Consider the following 21964-nt stretch of genomic DNA (forward strand, 5'->3'; position numbering starts at 1 on the left):
TTGGGATTAATTCCATGCTAATATTATCACAACTTGATATAGGCTAAGTGATTTTTTCCTTTTTTGAGCTGACATATTAATAATACTTCATATAAAGGCATTGTATTCTAGACTATCAAGTTGCTACAGAAAATACTAGGTCATAGTTTTATTAAGTACACATTTTGTAATAAATCTTGTTTGTCTTTTTGGCAGTCTCTGTAGGCCCCAGAAAGTCCCAAGAGCATAGAAGTAGCCTCCAGACCTATTACAGTTATCCATCTCTGTTCTAAAAATGAGGGTTCCCCTTTAAAATAAGAGGTATCTTATTATAATCCTGGCTTTAAGGATGTACAAACCAAAATGGAATGATGATACATTAGTGCTAGATCACAAAAGGCTGGTGTTTGTTCATCTTCTCTCTGCAATTAGTTTTGACACCATGTGGTTAGCGGTTGGATTTTACTCTTACAATTTCTGTGAATCTACTTTCACCTGGAAAAGAATGCTAACCTTTCCCTCTCTCCTTTCTTGGCTTCAGCCCTACTTACAAAAGTTGTACAGGTGCTGTCTTTCCTCAGGAGGAGGAAGGGTGAAAGGAGGAGAAACCGCACCTGTTAAATGTGCACCATTGAATATCAGTTGCAAGGGAAGGGTGTGATCTTCCTCACAGTATTAGGCAGGTTTCAAAGCTTCTCTTCTAGTGCAAGAGTCACAGAAGTTCTTCCAAAGTGCCATGGTGGGATGCAAGGGCACAAAAATCCAGTTGGGTTGACATACTTGGATCTAAATGCAATTACTAGAGTAGATCCACTGGATCATTAACATTTCTATAAGCAATGACTTTTGTTGTTTTGCATCAAATCTAGTCTAGTTGGGAGCAGAAATTGGATTTAGGCTATAAACAAATTGTGACACATTGGTTCTACCAATTCCACATTCTTAATACTTTCTCTAAACCAGAGAATATTCTAAAATTCATACTCCAAATGAAGGTTGCCCAGTGTCCCTTGTTATAAGCTTTTCCCTTATAGGACTGGCAGATGTCCCTTATTATAAGGGAAGCCCCCTGTTTGAGGGTTGGAAAACATTTCCTTTTATACAGACTGAACAAGATGCCAAAATTTCCATATTTTGGAAGTGTGGGCTCTTCTTAAAGACAGAAATGTATGTATGATGTAATTTATAAATGTGGGAGATTTGTTAATTTTACAGAGAAATACATGGCTCAGTTAACAGCAAAATATGTGGGTAAAGTCTAACCTTCACTGCAGAAATGATGCAGTTTGACATTGCTTTAACTGTCAAGGCTCAATGCTATGGAATTCTGGGGTTTGCAGTTTTGTGAGACATTTGGCTGTCTCTGTCAGAGAGCTCTGCTGGAATCCCAGGGTCCCATAGCATGGAGCCATGGCAGTTAAAGCGGTATCAAACTGCATTACTTCTGCAGTGCAGATTAGACCTAAATTAACTGAAATTAATACTTTCATTTGGTATTTCAGTAGAACTCAAACTTGTTAATAGCTATATAGCTTTATTATTATTATATGCTGGCTAAGCCAGCATGGTTTGAGTGTTGGACTATGACTCTGGAGACCAGGATTTGATTCCCAGCTCGGCGATGAAACCCATTGGGTCACCTTGGGCAATTCACATGATCTCAGCCTCAGGGGAAGGCAATGGCAAACCTCTGAATAAATCATGCCAAGAAAACCCCATGATAGGTTCAGCTTATGGTTGCCATTAGTCAGAAGTGACTTGAAGGTGCACAACAACTGTCACTGTATTTATTTAATTTATATTCTGCCTTTCTCCCAGCACTGCATTGAAGGTGGCATATGCTTTAAAAACACGGTGCAGTTTAAAGGCTCTTAGTGCAAACATTGAATACAGTTAAGCCAGACTTCAGTATTAGAGACACAAGTTAAAATATAATTAACAGATGTTTAAAACAAAATAAAAACACTACATGCACCTGTATTAAAAGCTCTATCTGCCACAACATACTAAGAACCTAATGCCTCTTTAAATAAGGATTAATTGGGACTGTCCCTCCAAACAAGGAGAGCATGAGAGTGAGATGGACCAATGCAAGTGAGTAACCGCATAGCTTCTGCTTTCAACTTTGATCAAATCAGGAATCTCAGGAGGTAGTAATCTGCTTGACCTTCATTGGCTGAAAGGACCATTTCACCCCCTTTGTCTTCTTTAGGCTATGGGGAGAAACCTATAAAGAGAACAGCTTGACAACTCTCTGGTTTCATGCAGTTGCGATGGATGTTTGGAAGGCAGTGAAATACATCCAGGAGGAAGCAACCTGCCCTATTTGTTTAGAGTTGTTTAAGGAGCCGGTGATTTTAGACTGTGGGCATAACTTCTGCCGGGCATGCATCAGCCGGTGCCAACAAGAGCCCAAGCGCAAAGTCTCTTGCCCAGAATGCAGGCAGAGTTTTGTTTGTGCAAATCTCAGACCAAACAGGCAGCTGGGGAACATCTTGGGACTCCTCAAGCAGTTCCGCGTACGAGACGTGGAGTCGGTAGAAGAGACTGTCCGGCTGTGTGAGTCGCACCAGAAGCCGGTGTGGCTCTTCTGCTCCAATGACCGAGTACTGCTTTGCTTAGGGTGTACTGAATCCAATCCTCACAGAGGTCACCTACTCATGCCCTTGGAAGAAGCTGCCCAGGCATACAAGGTATAGTGGGAGTGTGCTTTTGGTCTTCTTCCTTCCCTTTTTTTCATTATACACAGTAAATGAAGTACAGTTGGCTCTCTGTATCCACAGATTCTATGTCCATGGCTTCAAGCATCCATGGCTGGAAAATTCTCTCTCTCTCTCTCTCTCTCTCTCTATATATATATATATATATATATATATAAATTCCACAAAGCAAACCTTGATTTTGCCATTTTATACAAGGGACATTATTTTACTATCCATTACTGTATATTTAATGAGACTTGAACATCCATGGACTTTGGTGTCCATGGGAGGTCCTGGAACCAAACTCCAGTGGAGACTAGGGCCCCATACAGGTGCTTCAGGTCACTTTGGTGGTATTCTGTTTAAATGAAGCATGCGTCCTAAGAGGCCAGAAGCTGCACCAAAGCTGTGCTCTAGTCCTTAGGACTGGAACATTGCTTTGGCATGGCTTCTGGCCTCTTAGGACACATGCATCATTTAAACAGCACACCTCCAAAGTGACCCAAAGCAGCTTTATTTTGGCCTATCTGTATGGGGCCTAAGGGTCCATTGTAGATGTGTTCCTCTGAAACACAGCCTGTAACACCTGGTATTCTGTGGTGATCCCCCATCCAGGCCTGACCTGGCTTAGCTTCCAAAATGAGACAGGCTCTGCTGCCTTCAGAGTGTTTAGATATTGGCTGAATGCAGAGTTTTGCAAAGTTATTTGAGGGTTTCTGGGAGTTATAGTCCAAAAAAGACATTTTCTCAGCTCTTATAAATGCTCCATTCTCTAGAGCCACTTGGAAGCAGCCCGGTGCCAAATCAGGCTATCTGTCCACTTAGCCGAGTTTCCACAGCTCTAGTTGACAAGATTACCGGAGCTGAGGACTTTAGCATCATCTCCAGGCAGCTATTAATTTTAATAGCAATTAAACTTGTTAACTTGTTAAAATTGTTAAATTGTTAACGACTCAAGATGCCTTGAATTGAATTGGGGGCATTCTGTAGATTAAGTTTGCATACTACCACTGTGCTGTGGTTCCTTCAGAATTGGAGCACCCCCTGCACCTCTTCTTTAAAATTAAAACCAGACACTGGATGGCCCTTGTGGTCTCTCTCATCTCTATGATTCTATGTCTGGAAACCCAAATGCATATTTTCATAGTCATGTAGTTTAAACTCAGTTGGCTATAGTGGAAACTCAAATTAAGATTAATGCCTGCAATGCTTAATAATTTTTCCTCTGGGTTAGGATTTGCCCTGATATCAGAGCATCTGCTAAAAAGCACCCTAAAAACACAGGAGCAAAGTTGCCCTGGAATTTGGACTTCACACTTGGAAAACATTCACTACCCCACCAATTGTGTTTCTTTTCCAGGATGAAATACACACTCTGCTGGAAGGTAAAAAGAAGAAGCGAGAAGAGGTCCTGAAGTATTTCTCCAGTCTTGGGGAACAAAGATACAATTTAGAGGTACACATATCTTAAATCTTTGTAAGGGGCTAGGATGAAACTGCAATGGGGCCACCCTTATCATCCTGACAGTTTATCCCCTGAATTTCTGGGTTGGTATTGTGATTTGAGTGTTAGACTAGGGCTTTAAGAGACTAGGGTTCGAAACCCTGGTCAGAAATAGGGGGAAATGACCTTGGGCAAGTCACAAACTATCATCTTTGGAGGAAGGCAATAGCAAGCCCATTCTTAATAAATATTGCTAAGAAAACCCTATAATAAGGTCCCCATAAATCAGAGTCACATGGCAGCAACAGACCTGAGTTGTTGTTGTTGTTGATATTATTATCAAAATATTTCTATCCTGCCCTATATTAAAAGATTTCAGAGCAATTAAATTCATTGTGAACAAATTTAAAACAATTTTAAACGGTAGAAGCAATATAAATAGACTAAACCTAGTAAACATGTTAACAAATTAACAAGTTAAAAACAGGTTGCAAAGTACTCAAAGACAAAGCCAGAATTCTTGGGCAGGCAACTCCGGTGCCTGAGCAAACTACAACTCCATGGTTTCACAGGAGGCAGCCTTGGCTGATAAAGTGGAATCATAGTGCTATATACAGTTTGAGTTTCCCTTCTCTAAAATGCTTAAGGATGAAGCAAAGGTAAATGATGCCAAAGAAATTACACAATTGGTTGAGGTGGCCTTTGCCTCAGATGGCAAAATAATTTGAACCAACCTTGTGCAAAGGCATTTTTAAATATATTATTGTTGAGTGTCCATTTTTGTCATTGAAATAATTCATGAGTGGAAGGTTCCCTACTACATATATTAAGCTTGGAATAAAAGTGATTAAAAAACAAACAAGCATTGAGCAAATGCAGAGGTGAAAATAACATTTATACACATTACTATCCTTGAGTTAGTCAGTGTAGTTTCTAATCTAAATCTGCGTTGTGATTCATTGATTACTTTATGTGTCTCTGGTGAGAGTCCAAAAGCTAGGATTACTTGGATGCACAACTGTTACTGATTTGTGTTGCTGCTATTTAATTGTCTGTTAGCAATTAACAGACAATAATTTTATTATCTATTATTATTATTTTATAATTTTAACAGAATTTGGAATTGTAACTCCCAGAATCTTGCAATCATTCTAGGAATTGTAGTCTATGCCTCCCCACTCAGTTATTTTTTCCCAGGCTCTGGGTTTTAATTGGTTTCATATTTTATCTTTTGGTGCATGGAAATTGTTAGCCACTCTGAATATCTGTTATGCAGGGAAAGCAGAGTAAAACAATCAAGGCTTTTTTTCCCTTTTTGGCTTGGGTCTTTTTTTCTCAGAAACTTATGGAACATGGAACCCAGAAGATGGTGCTGGAATACATGCAACTTGGAGAGGTGATGAAGAGCTTACAGGCAGAAGTCAGGGACCTTGCAAAGTTAATGGAGAGAGACTTTGACAGCAGACTTAGCAAGCTGCTTGAGGAAGCCAGCCACATTGAAACACAGGTGGTTGAAATGGAGAGAGTCTGTAAACAGCCAGCCTATGAGTTTCTACAGGTGAGAAGATCAGGTGTGCTGCCACCCGTATCTCACGGCTACATTTAAAGCTTGGGAAAGTTACTTTTGTGAGGCTGCAACTACCAAACTATTTTATTAGCCATGCTGGCTATAGAAGTCTGCTTAGAGTTGCCAAATCAGATTCTGAGATTTAAGTGCCAAAACCTGAGACTTTGGTGATGTTAGGAGGAGATGCTTCTTATAACATCAGTAAGCATGAGACACTAAACATCAATCTCAGTTCCATGAAGTATTATTATTATTATTAGTAGTAGTAGTAGTAGTAGTAGTATGTTTATTATGTTTCTTTATAACCTGCCCTTCTCCCAAGACTGGGACTCATTTTGGCTTTCAACACTAAAAAACACCATATAGTTAAAAACATTAAAAAAAACGTTAAAATAGGATTAAATTACTACAATAATTAAAACAAATTCAATGCTAAAACATCAAATACTTTAAAAGAAACATTAAAATGCTTAAAATATAGTAAAACAATATAGTACTCCAGGTATGTCATTCAAATATAAAACACCAAGTGTAGCAAAGGAAGAAAATACATGTACAGTATACACATTCTTCAAGCAAGGCTCATGCCCTGAGATTCCTGAAGACTGGAGAAGAGGGGACAGGCCCAAGGATCTTACTAGATGTTATGGTTTCCAGACCGTCTTACTTAGACTTGGAGATAGGAAAGGTTAGCGCAGACCCACCAAATCAATGGAACTTACATAAGTGTTGGTTTCTCAACTTCCCATTGATTCAAAGGGGTTGCTTCTGATAGAATTATACCTAGAAGTGTTACTTGCATGGCTAGATGAGCCACGAGATCATTTATCCTTCTCAGTTGGGCAGGAAAGTTTGTGCCCCGTATTGAGTACAATTACATGGAGACCATGAGAAAAGATGACAGGTTCCTGTGGCTTTAATGTGGAAGCTTGTTTGCAAGAGTTGTCTGCTGTACTTTCCTTGGCCACATCATTATTAAAGATATAGGAACCCTTGCCTCTTTCATCCAACTCTACAATTCTATGATTCTATGTGGCCCTGCAAAACTGTGTGCAGGGTAGCGTATTACTAGGCACATCGTCCTTAAGATGTTTGACAGTTCAGGATGCCCATTTCAGTGGCCAACTAAAGTACACATGACTTTCTCTGGAACACTCTTTTTTCCTACCAAACATTTCCTTCTGAGCTATATTAATGATATAATATTGATTTTTTTGTGGTTTTTTCGGGTTGCGTGGCCATGTTCTAGAAGAGTTTATTTTTGACATTTCGCCAGAATCTATGGCTGGCATCTTCAGAGAAGATCTCTGAAGATGCCAGCCACAGATGCTGGCGAAACGTCAGGAATAAACTCTTCTAGAACATGGCCACGCAACCCGAAAAACCCACAAAAAACTATGGATGCCGGCCATGAAAGCCTTCAACTTCACAATGATATAAATGATACTTATTCCTTGCCTGCCTTTCCCTTTTGAGGTGGGGAACAGCAATAGATTGTTTTAAAATACAACACATAATACCAGTTAAAAACACGTAGCATCAATTAAAACACAGTTTTAATTGCACCAGTTTAAAAGAATGTATAATACCAAAACATACTGAAACAATCAGTCTACAGTTTAAAAATAATAATTCAAAATTTAAAAATAATCTGGATAGGAAGAGACTGGTCTTTAATGCTGCTCTAAATTCAAACAGGGTATTCAGCTGCCGAATCTCTTCTAGCAGGTTATTCCATAGTCTAGGGGCAGCTGTGAAAAAAGGCCTTTGCATGACAGTTGCCAACTTAGTCCTGGCTGACTGGAGTAAATGTCCGTCAGAGGACCTGAATGTACAAGGCGAATTATAAGGGAGGAGGTAATCCTGTAGGTAACCTGGACCCAAACCATATAGGACTTTAAAGGTGATAACCAACACTTTGCACCTTGCTTGGAAACTAATTGGCAGCCAGTGAAGTGATTTTAATATTGGTGTAATAAGATCTTTTGTAGGTGTCCCTGTAATCGATCTGGCAATGTGTGAATGCTTTATCTTTTAATTTGTTCACCTAGAATTCATCTCATCTAGCTCCATTTTTTATTATGTACTTTGCTGTCTAATATCTGCGCTTACTCATCTGAAAGTTCATCTATTCTATCTGAACTTCATTAACAGGATTCCAATTTCCTCTGAAAGCATTTCCCAAAGGTATATGCCATGACTGCTTAACTGATGTGACCTTTCCATCTCTGGCTTATGGCTGCTTCTTTCTCATGCTCAACTACTGAGTGTGTTTGTGTGCAGTAGGCTGGCTTGCTTTACCTCTTACCCTTTCCCGTCACCACTCCCTTCTCCTTCTGTGTCATGTCTTTTTAGATTGTAAGCCTGAGGGCAGGGAACCGTCTAATTAAAAAGATTGCATGTACAGCGCTGTGTAAATTTACAGCGCTTCATAAATAAAGGTTAATAATAATAATAATCTGGGGCAAATAAGACTATGTACAAATGTGGGTATTTTCCTCTCATTTGAACTTTCTTCTTTATGGTTTCATAAAGGCAATGCTTTGAGTGCAGGCAGTTGTTTTGTGCCTTGAAGTTGCTGTCAGCTTAGGGTCATCTTCAGATCACCATATCACAGGGTTTTCTTGGCAAGAATTGTTCAGAATTTGCCATTAGTTTTCTCTGAGGCTGAGAGAGTGTGCCTTTTCCAAGGTCATTCAGTGGGTTTCCACAGATGAAGATGGATTTGAACCCTGATATCTCAGAGTCCTACTCCAACACTCAAATCGTTGCACCATACAAGCTCTCAGCACAGGCAGCAAGGAGAGTAAATTTTTCACATTTGCCTTGCCAGCTAAATATATTTCAAGCACCAGATCCCATCTCATCTTGGAAGCTAAGTAGGGTCAGCTTTGGTTAGTACTTGGATGATTAACCGACAATAAATGCCAGGTGCTGTAGGTTATATTTTAGAGGGCGGAATTGCCAAACTACATTAAGAGGATTCCTTACCTAAGAAAACCTTATGAAATTCATGGAGGTCACCTCATCACAAATCGACAGGTGACTTTGAAATTACACACAGACACAAATAAGCTGTCCTGACTTTTTAACACACACACACACACACACAGAGTAGATTGAGGGGAATTATGGGGGAAATTGTGGCTTTTAATTATCCCTAAAACTAATGGCTCTTCCTTCTGTTTCTCTTTCCAGGGCATCAAGGAGACCTTAAACAAGTATGTTAGTTCTTCTCATTCTTTTCTTCCACATTATCCTGCCCATAGTCTCCATCACAGTATGGAGCACAACCTTGAAATGTTCCCTTAAACCAGGCAGCACCCCGGTAGAAGAAGGGGCACTGGGAAGCAATGACTGCAGTGTTTTCCCTGTTCTAGGGAGTGTTAAGATGGGCACAGCTGGAGAACCTTCTTGGGGACCTATGGTACCTCAAGTGCTTCTCTTAATGGATGCCATGACAGAGATAGCGCTGCAGACACCATTTCTCAGTTCCATAATCTCCAACACCTCAGAAAACCTTTGGTTGGAGTGTTTCCATGCTCAAAAGATGGGATTTGGGGGTCACATTTGGTTTTTAATGAGCGTAGACATGATTCCCAGAAGTTATGAGGTGGTACGTCCAGTTTATGATATCATAAATATTGAACAGGATGCCAACTAAGATGAATTTTCAGTAATAAAGATAAAAATGTAAGTCCCCCCCCCCTTTCCTCCTTATCTCTCCCTCTCCTCTTTTTTTGGTATCAGATCAGCTACATTATAGCTACTCAGTGTATGAGTGGCTAAAACCACAAGCTGTGTGGAGTAATGGGATTTGTAAAGTCTGGGCTCCCTGATCCCCTCTTTCCTCTCGTGGCCCCATCTTCAGTGATGGTTGAGGATCTCCAGAGGGACATCAGGGTTTTTAGTTTGTTTTAACTATATTTTATGTTTTGATATTGTGTTTTTAATCTGTCATATTTTTTAATACTTTTATAAGGAGGGGAGGGATTATAATTTTATATTTTACTCTGTTATAATCACTGTTGTCAACCGCCCGGATTGGTTCGCCACAGGGCGGTATACAAATTATTATTATTATTATTATTATTATTATTATTATTATTATTATGTCACAGACTATGGGGAGTTTGCAGCCAAGGGGAGTTTTGAACCCAGGGACTTGTGACTCCTACTTTTCTATGCAGATGGTCTCACGTTCAGTCAGTCCCTGATGCCTTCAAATAGGGCTGGGAAAGGGCCCTATCTAAAATTCATAGCACTGAAAGGGACTTTAGAGATCTAGAAATCAACTCCATGCAGGACATGTAAAGGGAAGAGACAGGTTGTTTTTCTGGAGAGATGTTGAAAGGTGTGGTTTGTGTATATCCTACAAACAGATGCTATGGTTCCCTGCAGATTGTACTTTTAAGGGGAAAGGCCATATTCTTACCCTGAATTCACTTGAATCCACATACTATAAGATATGCCTTCTGACCAAAATAGATTCTTCTGTCTTTCCTCTTCCTTTTCCCTACTTCAGTTTGCTGGAAGGTAACACAGTTTGGGGTCCCCCACCCCACCTCTTTTCTGGTTTCTAGATGGGAAGCTGAGGCACTTGGAGCTCCTGAGTGTGTTTCACCTGAGCTGAAAGAGAAGCTGTGGGATCTCTACGTCAGAAGCCTTTTTATAGAAGACACCCTGAGAAAATGTACAGGTAAAATCTTGAGACATTCAAAAACACTGGATTTTATCACATGAGGCAAATCGAGGGTTTAAACATCAATTATCCTGCGAAAACTGCGCAATCGCAATTAACATTTTCACACGACATCATGATTAAATTGCCATTATCCCGGGAATAAATAGGCACTAATCAGCAACAAATCATTCATGGTGAAATCCTGTGAATGATTTGTTGCTGTTTATTGCCTGCTTATTCTCAAGATAATGGCAATTTAATTATGATGTGTGAGAAAATATTAATTGCGATTGTGTGATTTTCATGAGATAATTGATGTTTAAATCCCCCTATTTTCCCCACATGATAAAGTCCATTGTAATTCACCATGATATAATCTTTCATGGACTCCACTTAATTTAGACCATGATATTCTTTTGCTTGCAGTTCTCTCTTGTTCTTCTTGTTGATCTTAGGAGTTTATCACATGGGAGGAAATTAGGAGTTTAAACAGTACTGTAATTAATCCATGAAAATCATGCAATTGACATTAAAACGTGATTAAAATGGGATTAACACATGAGCTATTATTCCCTGAATAACCAGGGAATAACCAGCCAAAAAGCAGCAAAAAGTCATTCATGGGAAAATCTCATGAATGATTTGCTGCTGTTTCCTGCTTGGTTATTCACAGGATAATGGCACTTTAATTACATTGTGTGAAAACTGATAGTGCAATTGCGGGATTATCACAGGTTAATCACCATTTATACTTCCAGTTGTCCCCTGTTTGAGAAACTCCATAGAATCATAGAGTTTTAAGAGACCCCAAGGGCCATTATCCAGTCCAACTCCCTACCATGCAGGAACTCACAATAAAAGCATCTCTAACAGATGGCCATCCATTCCAACCTCTGTTCAGTGGCATCAATAGGGTTGGTGTCATCTCAGTGTGGTAACTCATGCTGTCACCCACCAGCTGCTCCCTTCTGCCAGTCAAGCTGCCTCTGACATGGTAGTGGGTGACTACTATTGGTACTGCCCAGCAGCCTTTTCCAGGGCTGCTGGGCAAGTGAGAAAGAAAGGTGATTCAGTGGAGGATGAAGAGACAGGGCAGCAGAGGCAGCGCAGCTGTGGAGGTCCCTGGCCCAGTCCCAACTGGCCATTTTCTCCTCCTTCTCAGAGGTGACAACGGAAAAGGAGGAGTGGTATGCCTTTGGTGAGGACCACCACTCCACCTCCAAAGACCTTGCTCAGTCCCCCACCCTGAGCAGGAACAGCAGCAGCCCCATGTGTGTGTGTCTGTGTGTGTGTGTGTGTGTGTGTGTCACACTTGCTTTTTAATGAGCATAAATATGATTTCCAGACATTATGAGATGATAAATCTGGTTTATGGTATCATAAATATTGAACAGGATGCCAACAAAGATGAAATTCTTTGTATTTTTAATACATTCTATTTTAACTCATAACTGTTTTAATTTTTAAAATGGTTTAGTTATTTAACTTTTATTTTTTACATTTTAAGGTTGTATTGTTTTTAAATTGTATTGCTTTAAATCTGCTGTTTGCCGCCTTGAGTCCCTATGTTGGGAGAAAAGCAGGATATAAAAAAATAAAATAATTATAATTATAACAATAAATTCCAGTAATTTAATTTTTTTTAATTCCAGTAATTACTTTCCCCCTTTCCTTCTTTTCTCTCCCCTTCCTCTCTTTTTGGTATCAGATCAGTTACATAGCTACTCAGTGTATGAGTGACTGAAATCACAAGCTGTGTGGAGTAATGGGATTTGTAAAGTCATATCACTGACTGAGATTGGATCATCCCAGGCCGCCCAGGGAGTTTGTAGCTAAAGGGAGTTTTGGACCCAGAGACTTGTGTCTTCTGCTTTTTCTATGCAGATGGTCTGAAGTTCAATCTCTGATATCTTCAAGTACAGCTGGGAAAGGATGCTATCAAAAAATCATAGCACTGAAAAGAACGCCTCTAGAAATCAGCTTCATGCAAGACCTGTGGAGGGAAGGGAAAAGAAAAGTTTTTCAGGAGAGATGTTGAATGGTGATGTTTATGGTGGTGGTGATGATGATGATGATGGGGTCCTGGCCCTGGTCTGTGATAGATGGGAGTAACCACCATACCTCCATCTGAAGTTTCACCTGGCCCAGATGACACCCCTGCCTCTGTTTAAAAACCACCACACTCCTAGTAAAAGTGTGCAAACAAGCAAGCACAACCTTGAGGTTGCAAGACCTTAAACTGAAGCTGACATGATGACAAAGAACAGCAGTAAGGATGTACAACTTGAAGAAGAGAACCAATAACCCATAAACTGTCTTTTGTTTTTCTCCCCTCCAGAGACTCTGCCATTGACACCAAAGGTAGAAAAAGGTAAATACTTTGAAATGAAATGTGAAGAGCTATGACTGGAGACACAACGTAATTTTTAAATGGATCAAACTGCAGGTTGTTTTTGTTTTTGACACACAGATTTTTCCAGCACGACAAATGGCATACTTTCATGACCGTCTCCCTTGGGAATAGAATGGAAGGGCTTCAAGGGCACACAGAGGCATACACAGAAAGCTGCTTCTCTATCACTGCTCTATTACTTCTCTATCATCTCATCCTACTTTTGTAAGGCAATAAGGCTCTGAACAAATCTTGCCTGTGTCTGTATGTTGTTGCTGTAGTGTTCCTTTAAGATTTATGGCAGCCCTATAACAGGGTTTTCTTGGCAAGTTTTGTTCAGAGTGTTTGCTTCTCCCTTCCTCTGAGGCCAGGAGAAAGTGACTTGCCCATATCATCTAGTAGGTTTCCATGGCCAAAAGGGATTCAAACCTTAATCTTCAGAGTCATAATCCAACACTCAAACCACTATGTCACAAACCTGGTAGTAATGTGCATTCAAAGCAGTGGTCTGATTCCATGACCTCCCATGGATAACAAAATCTGTGGATGCTCAAGTCCCATTTAATACAGTGATATAGTAAAATGGTATCCCTTATATAAAATGGCAAATCAAAATTTATGTTTTGGAATTTGTATATCTAAAAATATATATATTTCAATCCATAGATGCTTAAATCTGTGGATAAAAAATATCTATGGACAAGGAGGGACGACTGTGTGTATATATATATATATCTCCCCATCTTCAATTTAAGTAGTCTATTAAAGGTTTCCAGTCTTTAGTAAAGGCAGATGCTGTTCCTTGTTTTAGTAGGCAGGTCGCCTTGACAATTTTGGCTAGATGCTTTATTATTTATAGTCTACATATAATCAGCAATAATAGGAATAATAAGCAGTAAAAAATAGGGTTTGACTGAAAGATGTAAACCATATCAAAGCCTAATAATTTTGAATTGTTGATGTTAGAAAGGTTAAAGGTTGACTTGAAGCTGGCAGGGTTCTTGGTGAATCTGGAAATGTCTCTCCCTGTCTGTGCTTGTATCTAACATGGATTTTCTCTGTTTTTTAACTAGCAAAGGTGACTCTGGACCCAGCGACTGCACATCCACTGCTAGCACTGTCCGAAGATGGAAAGAAAGTGAAACATGGACTTTCTGCCTCCCGTCCCACCGCAAGCTCCCAAGGCTTTGATAGTGTCCCTTGTGTGCTAGGCTGCGAGGCCATTACTTCAGGGAGGCATTACTGGGATGTAGAGATAACAGATGAAGGGGGGAACTGGTCCATTGGTGTGATTAAAGGGTCTGTTGAGAGGAAGGGGGAGATTGACATTAATATGGATGGGGGGATCTGGGCCCTGGAGCCAGAAAGCTCCCACTTCCGCTATCGTAGAGGCGCCACTATCACAATCCGTGTTTTCGTGGACTATGAGGGTGGCCGGGTGGCATTTTTTGACGTCAGTTCAGGTGACTTTGTTTCCACTCTCGTACCAGCAGATTTTGGTGGAGAGAGCATTTTCCCCTTCTTCATGCTGTCCAAAGTGGGGACCCAGGCAAAAGTATGCCCTTGAAACATGGAATAAGTCAATTTTTAGACTTTTGTAGTGTTAAAAGACACTTTAGACTTGCTGTACTATCACCAATGCGAACAAGGAAGGCGGTTGCTTATACTTATACTGCAAAGCTAGAACATGGTTTAAATGTTGTATGAATAAGGTGTAAGCTTTATATCAGTGTGATTTAAACTGAAGTAACTTCATAGTTACAACACGCTTCTATGTTATAACTTTATTTTTTTAAAACTTAAAAACAAATAAAGCATAAAATAAGACAATGAAATAAGACATTCACAAGGTTATCTTATGAACAGGATAGTAAGTAAAAGAAGTTTAGCTTATCTGAAATGAATTACAGAAGAATTAGATGAAAGTACAATTTGGTAGACAGATTTCTTTTGGTATGTTTGTGTATTGTGTTGTGTACCTTCAAGTTGTTTCCATTTCCGACTTATGGGTGACCCTAAGAGGAACCTATTATGGGATTTTCTTGGCAAGGTTTATTCAGAGGAGGTTTGCCATTGCTTTCCCCTGAGGCCGAGAGAGTGTGACTTGCCCAAGGTCAGCCAGTGGGTTTCCATGGCTGAGTGTTTATCCCAGTGCTGGTCTCCAGAGTCATAGTCCAATACACTTGGCAAGATTTGTTCAGAGCTGGTTTGCCATTGGCTTCCTCTGAGGCTGAGAGTGTGTGACTTGCCCATGGTCACCCAATGGGTTTCATGGCCCAGCTGGGATTCGAACCCTGGTCTCCAGAGTCATAGTCCAATGCTCAAACCACTATGCCACGCTGGCTCTCAATTGGTATGCTCTCAATTATAGGGATGGTTGAATCACTATATAATAATAATAATAATTTTTTATTTATATACCGCTATTCCTTTTTTAGATCATAGTGGTGTACATACATGTTAAAAACAATATAAAAACAGCAAGAACAATATAAAAACAGCAACAACCCTCCAACCCCCTCCCAATATACAAACCCCAATAGCCAAAATGACAATACAATAAACCACAACAGACTCAAACTCATGGGGGGAAAGCCTGGCGGAAAAGGAAAGTTTTAAGAGTCCTTTTAAATACATCAAGGGAGGTGGCTGTGCGGAGCTTGTCGGGCAGGGTGTTCCAGAGATGAGGGGCTGAGGTGGAAAACGCCCTCTGAGTTGCACTGTAACGTGCGTCTGGAATGGTTAAGAGATGTTTCCCGCCCAACCTGAGAGTGTGGGGCGGATTGTATGGGGAGAGGTGGTCCTCCAAGTACCCTGGGCCCAAGCCATTTAGGGCTTTATAGGTAATAACCAACACCTTGTATTGGGCTCTGAAACGAATGGGCAACCAATGGAGATCTTTCAGAACAGGTGTTATGTGACTGGCCCTGGAACATCCAGTGACCAATCTGGCAGCCATATTTTGCACCAGTTGTAGCTTCCGAGTTTGGTACAAGGGTTGCCCCATATACAGTGTGTTACAGAAATCCAAACGAGAGGTTACCAGAGCGTGTACCACGGTTTCAAGGTCCGCCCGGCCCAGGTAGGGTCGCAGCTGGTGTATCAGTTGAAGCTGATAACAAGTACTCCTGACTGTCGCATCCACCGGAGATGTAAGGTGGAGCGACGAGTCCAGAAGCACTCCCAGACTGCGAACAGAGTCCTTCACAGGGAGCGTGGCCCCATTTAGGACAGGTGGAACAATTTCCTTACCCGGACCAGGAGAACCTATCACCAGTACTTCCGTTTTCTCTGGATTCAAACTGAGTCTGTTTTCCCTCATCCAGCCCATTACTGACTCTAAGCAGGCATTTAGAGGAGAGATGCCGTCCTTAGTCACTGCATCAGTCAGAGACATAGAGAAGACTATTTGGGTGTCATCAGCGTACTGATAACACCGCGCCCCGTGTCTCCGGATGATCTCTCCCAGTGGTTTCAAGTAAATATTAAATAGCATAGGGGACAAAATCGCTCCCCAAGGGACACCAGATGTCAGGGCCCTCCTATCGGAGCGACAGTCCCCCAGCTCTACCATCTGGAATCTGCCCGAGAGGTAGGAACGGAACCACTGCAGAGCAGTGCCCCCAATTCCCAGCTCCCCCAGGCGCCCCAGTAGGATACCATGGTCGATGGTATCGAAGGCCGCAGAGATGTCCAAGAGCACTAACAGGGACACGCTACCCCTGTCCATACCTAGACGGAGATCATCGACTAAGGCGACCATGGCAGTTTCAACTCCATAGCCCACCCGGAAGCCAGTTTGAAATGGGTCCAGATAATCTGTTTCATTCAAGATCCCCTGAAGCTGAAAGGCAACTGCCCTCTCGATCACCTTCCCTAGAAATGGTAACAGCGAGACAGGCCGATAATTATTCCGAATTAGGGGGTCAAGGGAGGGCTTTTTCAACAATGGTTTTACAATGGCCGTCTTCAAAGTAGATGGAAACTGCCCTTCCCTGAGAGATGAATTAATGATGCGGTGTAACATTTCTGTAACAACCGCTCCCCCTTGAGCTGTCAACCATGAAGAGCAGGGATCAAAAGAAGAAGTCGTCTTCCTAACGCTCCGAAGAATCTTGTCCACATCCTCGGTACTAACAGACTCAAATTGATCCAGTGTAACCAAGTCCACGGAAGCTCTGGATACCTCTGCTCTAGGATCTGAACTAACACTAGCGTCAAGATCAGCTCTTATCCGAGAGATTTTATCCGCGAAGAAGTTATTAAACTCGTCACAGCAGGCCTTGAATGGTTCCAAAATAGGGTTCAAGGCAGGGGGCAGTTGAGTGAGCTCCCTCGCTACCCTGAACAGCTCTGCCGGATGCGACTCCGTGGACGCAATGCGTGCAACAAAGAAAGAGTTCTTTGTTGCATTTATTGCCACTCCCTAGGCTGTTAAATGAGACTTTAGGAGTGCCTTATCAGCTAAGAGATGATGTCTTCGCCAGTTGCGCTCTAGTTGTTGCACAGCCCGCTTCCTTTCCCTGAGATCTTCTGTATACCAGGGCTTTTTATTGGAAGCAGGCCGGAAAGGACACTTGGGAGCGATGCTATGTATAGCCCTGGAGAGATCAGTATCCCAGATGTTAGTCAGGGCATCAACAGAGTCGCCGTCAGATCCAACCATATACCCCTCTAGGGCTTCTTGGAACCTTTTGGGTTCCATCAGCCTTCGAGGGTGGACCATCCTAATAGGTCCGCCACCCCCGGGAGGGATTTGGGTAGAAGCCTTGATATTAGCCTCAACCAGGAAATGGTCCGTCCATGACAAGATGGAGATGTTAGTAACCTCCGCCCACAGAGAATCCATATCCGAACAGAAAAGGACATCAAGTGTATTACCAGCTGAATGCGTGGGCCCCGAGACCAGTTGGGACAGGCCCATGGCTGTCATGGTAGTCATGAACTCCCGAGCTGCACCTGTTGGACCATGACTGGCCTCAAAGGGAATGTTGAGGTCCCTCAGAACAAGAAGCCTGGGGGACTCCAACATTAGCTCTGAGACCAGTTGTGTCAGCTCGGCTAGGGAATCTGTTAGTGCACGGGGTGGGCTGTAGACCAACAGAATCCCTAAACTGTCCCTAGCCTTCAGGGTCAGGTAAATACACTCGATGTACACAGTCTGGCAGAGGTGGTTCCTGGTCAAGGAAAGGGTGTTCTTATGGATCAAGGCAACACCCCCCCCCGCCCACTTGCCCTGATCTGGTCCTTAACGGAGTACCTGGCTGGGAGGGCCTGTGCCCACACCGCTTCACTCTCAGGCTCAAGCCAGGTCTCAGTAATGCAAGCCAGGTCACAGCTCTTATCCTCTATCAGATCAAAAATGCTATGGGTCTTACTTCTTACCGACCTGGCATTGCACAGGAGCAGAGACAGGGTTTGTGGTACAGTTGGAATGACCCACAGGCCTCTTTGGCTAGGAGAGTGGATGGAAGGAGAGATAGGTATTACGCATCGATATACAAGCATTTAGGACAAATAGCCTTCATTCTGTTGGCTAGTTCCCAACTAGAGTAAAACCATTGAATCAGTTGTTGAATGGTGAGTCCTTAAAGAGAACCCGATTGATTTGGTGGGTGACCATGGGTCCACTCCAGTTGGAAGTAGCCATAGGGTTCAGGCCACAGCTCCACCCTGGGCAGCAGCCTAACCAGAAATCATTTATCAAAGGGCAGAGCTGGTCCTATCTCAGTGGCAGCTGGTCTCACTAACACCCTTCAGCAATGGAAAAGTTAGGTCCAAAACACACTGCAGAAATAATCCAGTTTGGGAGCACTTTAACTGCCCTGGCTCAGTGCTAGGGAGTCCTGGGAATTGTAGTTTATTGTGGCACCAGAGCTCTCTCTCTGACAAAGAAGGATCAATGTCTCACAAAACTACAGTTCCCAGAATCCCCTAGCACTGAGTCAGAGCAGCTAAAGTGGTCTCAAAATGAATTATTTCTGCAGTGTGTTTTGGACCTGGAGGAAACCATTTTGTAAAGCATGTTTCAACTCTAGTTGGTATTCTTTGTATGGCTGTCATACAGATAGTCCTTGGACCAGGTCATTAGAGATCCTCACTGCAAAGGAGGACAAGGTGCCATAAAAAGGAGGACAGTCAAGAAAAAATGATGGACATTCCCAAATAAAAGCAAAAAACACTCCTATGAATGTCATGCTCAAAATGGAGGCCATTTGGGGATTCCTCCTGGGCATGTCCTCCTGGAAAAGGAGGACATCTGGCCACCCTGTCCTTGGAGAAGCCAAGACATACCCTTTCTTTTGGTGCAAATTGGTTTACAAAATACATAGATGGAAAGCCAACATAGGTCCCTGGCTTCAAGTCTGCCGTGAAAAGGCACTTGGGACCTTCATTGAACTGGAAATCTTAACATCTAGAGCAGCGATGGCCAAACCTTAGTCCTCCGGTGTTTTTGGACTTCAGCTCCCAGAAGCCCCAGCCAACTGTCAGGAATTCTGGGAGCTGAAATCCGAAACCTCTGTAGGGCCCACCTTTGGGAATCATTGGTCTGTGCAAAGCTTGGCTTTCTGCACTTGGGGCAACATCTGTCTCCCTCCAGCCTGTTCCAGTCGCTATGGAAGTATACTCTTAAAGCTGCATCTGCACTGCGGAATTAATGCAGTTTGTCTCCACTTTAACTGCCATGGCTCCATGATACGGAACTTGTAGTTTTGTGAGATATTTCGCCTTCTCTGACAGAGCGCTCAAATGCCACAACAAACTACAAACCCCAGGATCCCACAGGATGGAGCCATGGCAGTGAAAGCCAGCAGTCCCCAACATGCATAGCCTTAAACGGCTTCCATAATCCTCTAACTAGAGTTGGGGGCCTTGGGAACTCTGTGTAAAGGACCCAAGCGTTTGCTTAGAGCTTTTAACTGTTGTGTAGTAAGAGCTGTTTGGCAATGGAATACACTGTGAAGGACTCTCCTTCTTTGGGGGTCTTTAAACAGAGGCTGGATGCCCACGTCAGGGACGGTTTGATTGAGAGTTCCTGCATGGCAGAATGGGGTTGGACTGGATGGCCCTCGGGTGGTGCATCTTCCAACTCTATGGTTCTGTGATACACAACTATTAAAGGCACAGGAGCCCCGCTTCTTATTTCACTTGGTAACAACCCTAGCTCTCGCTAATTAAAATGTATGCCTTGAGAACATTGTGCGCGTCTTCAAGCATATAGAAGAGGTGGTATATAGATGCTGCTGCTATTGCGTGCGTGTGCCTAGTAATAAGGGAATCAAACTAGCTTCATTAACCAATTCAAGGCAAGTCTTGTCAGAGGTTGGACTATGGCTCTGGAGGCCTGGGTTCAAATCCCAGCTTGTTAGGGGCAATTGGTTTAGAGCAACGGCGCCCGTTAAGAGATTCCATCTGTTTTAGTAGATCCCAATTTCAACTCCCAGAAGCCCCATTTCTCAGGAATTCTGGGAGCCAAAGTCCAAAGGGAAATAAGCCGGAGAACCCTAATAAAACAAGCCAAGCTTTGGCTCTGGCTGCCATTAGCCCCGACAGTGGTAGTACATATCAGCTCTTCCCGGGAAGCGCGTGGGGTGGCTCTTAAAAGAGCCTTTGGGTCTCAGTTTTCCCCCGGGGCAGGGTTGCTTTGCTTCTTCCTCTTCCTTCTCCTTCCTCAGTTGACGGCGACAGGGGCAACCGTAGGCTTGACGGCCACCTTGGGCGCCTTGGCCGCTTTAGGCACCCCGACGGTAGGCTTGGCGGCGACGGCCCCGCCGTGCAGGGCAGCCTCGGTCTTCTTGGGGAGGAGCACCGCGTGGATGTTAGGCAGCACCCCGCCCTGGGCGATGGTGACGCCGCCGAGGAGCTTGTTCAACTCCTCGTCGTTACGGACGGCCAGCTGCAGGTGCCGCGGGATAATGCGGCTCTTCTTGTTGTCCCTCGCGGCGTTGCCAGCCAGCTCCAGAATCTCAGCGCTCAGGTACTCCAGAACAGCGGCCAGGTACACCGGGGCACCACCTCCGATCCGCTCGGCATAGTTCCCCTTTCTCAGTAGCCGGTGCACCCTTCCCACCGGGAACTGGAGCCCGGCTCTGGAGGAGCGGGACTTCGCCTTTGCCCTGGCCTTCCCACCTGTCTTGCCGCGACCAGACATCTTCGCTCTTCTCAGCTGTTCTAAGCTCTTCCTCTTCTTCTCTCTCCTTAGATACAGGAGAAAAGTGACAGGAGATGTCACCGGGCGCTCCTTTTATACTCTCCCTCGGGGCGCCTCCCCGGCTGTGATTGGTCGAGCGTGACGGGCCAATAGGAAGGAGGATCGTATTTCGACCAATGAGAGAGGAGTATTATCAAGACCCATGAAAGTTCCATATCTTGAATGCATTTATGTATTATAATTACGTAATTGTGTTCATATAATTTGTGTGTATGTGTACACATGTGTATATGTGAAGACCTCGGTCAGAAACAAGTAGAGGTGCAGACATCAATGTTTTTCTAAAGAATATGAAGAAAAGGGAACAGGATGCATTAATAATCACCACTCACCAGCAACCACATTTTATTCCCATTCACCCAAAAGAAAAAACAACACGTGTTCAGGCAAGCTGTCTGGATGGATTTAATCCAGAATAAGGCAACCAACCTGACCATTCAAGCTTCCCCAGAAAGCAAGTCCCATTGAATTCAACAGGGCCTTCCCTGCAGAACACCACAGGACTGTAATGCAAACATATAGACTAGACTCTCTCTCCGGAATCCAACATGCTCCAAAATCAAAACTTTTTTCATTGATGGCTGAGATAGTGACCCTTTCCTGATGGCTCAATGTATGCAAACTCTGTTTTGTGCGCAAAATTATTACAAAATATAGGTATAAATTACCTTCTGGCTAGGTTTATATGGCTTATAAGAAACATAATAATGAATTTGTGCTTCGACTTGGGTTCCATCTCGAAGATATGTACAGCACAATTTGTGTGTATAATACACACACAGTATACAGAAATAAGGTGTTCCCAAATCCCAAACACTTGGGATCCCAAGCATTTGGATAAGGGAGATCCAACCTTATATTGATAATTCACAAGCAAAATCAACCCCTATTTGGATAGGGAGACCAATCTGTATATTGATAATGTGATAAGGAAAATCAAGCTCTATTTGCGGATATGGGAGACACTTATATATTCATATTGAC

General features: G+C 42.8%; 2 protein-coding genes across 2 annotated transcripts; one reads left to right on the forward strand and one right to left on the reverse strand.

Moving 5' to 3' along the window:
• The first annotated feature begins 1974 nt into the window (after positions 1 to 1974).
• LOC121923990 (zinc finger protein RFP-like) lies at positions 1975 to 14537 on the forward strand. The gene is made up of 7 exons (XM_042455006.1): positions 1975 to 2672; positions 4042 to 4137; positions 5465 to 5683; positions 8891 to 8913; positions 10276 to 10391; positions 12715 to 12747; positions 13842 to 14537. The coding sequence occupies exons 1-7, from the start codon at positions 2253 to 2255 to the stop codon at positions 14333 to 14335; spliced, it is 1401 nt and encodes a 466-aa protein (XP_042310940.1). The 5' UTR covers positions 1975 to 2252; the 3' UTR covers positions 14336 to 14537.
• A 5793-nt stretch (positions 14538 to 20330) lies between these two features.
• Positions 20331 to 20972, reverse strand: LOC121924018 (histone H2A-like). Its single transcript, XM_042455073.1, has one exon. The coding sequence runs from the start codon at positions 20918 to 20920 to the stop codon at positions 20441 to 20443; it is 480 nt and encodes a 159-aa protein (XP_042311007.1). The 5' UTR covers positions 20921 to 20972; the 3' UTR covers positions 20331 to 20440.
• Positions 20973 to 21964: the final 992 nt, after the last annotated feature.

Source organism: Sceloporus undulatus, chromosome 2, assembly GCF_019175285.1.
Source record: "Sceloporus undulatus isolate JIND9_A2432 ecotype Alabama chromosome 2, SceUnd_v1.1, whole genome shotgun sequence".
Taxonomy (NCBI): Eukaryota; Metazoa; Chordata; class Lepidosauria; order Squamata; family Phrynosomatidae; genus Sceloporus; species Sceloporus undulatus.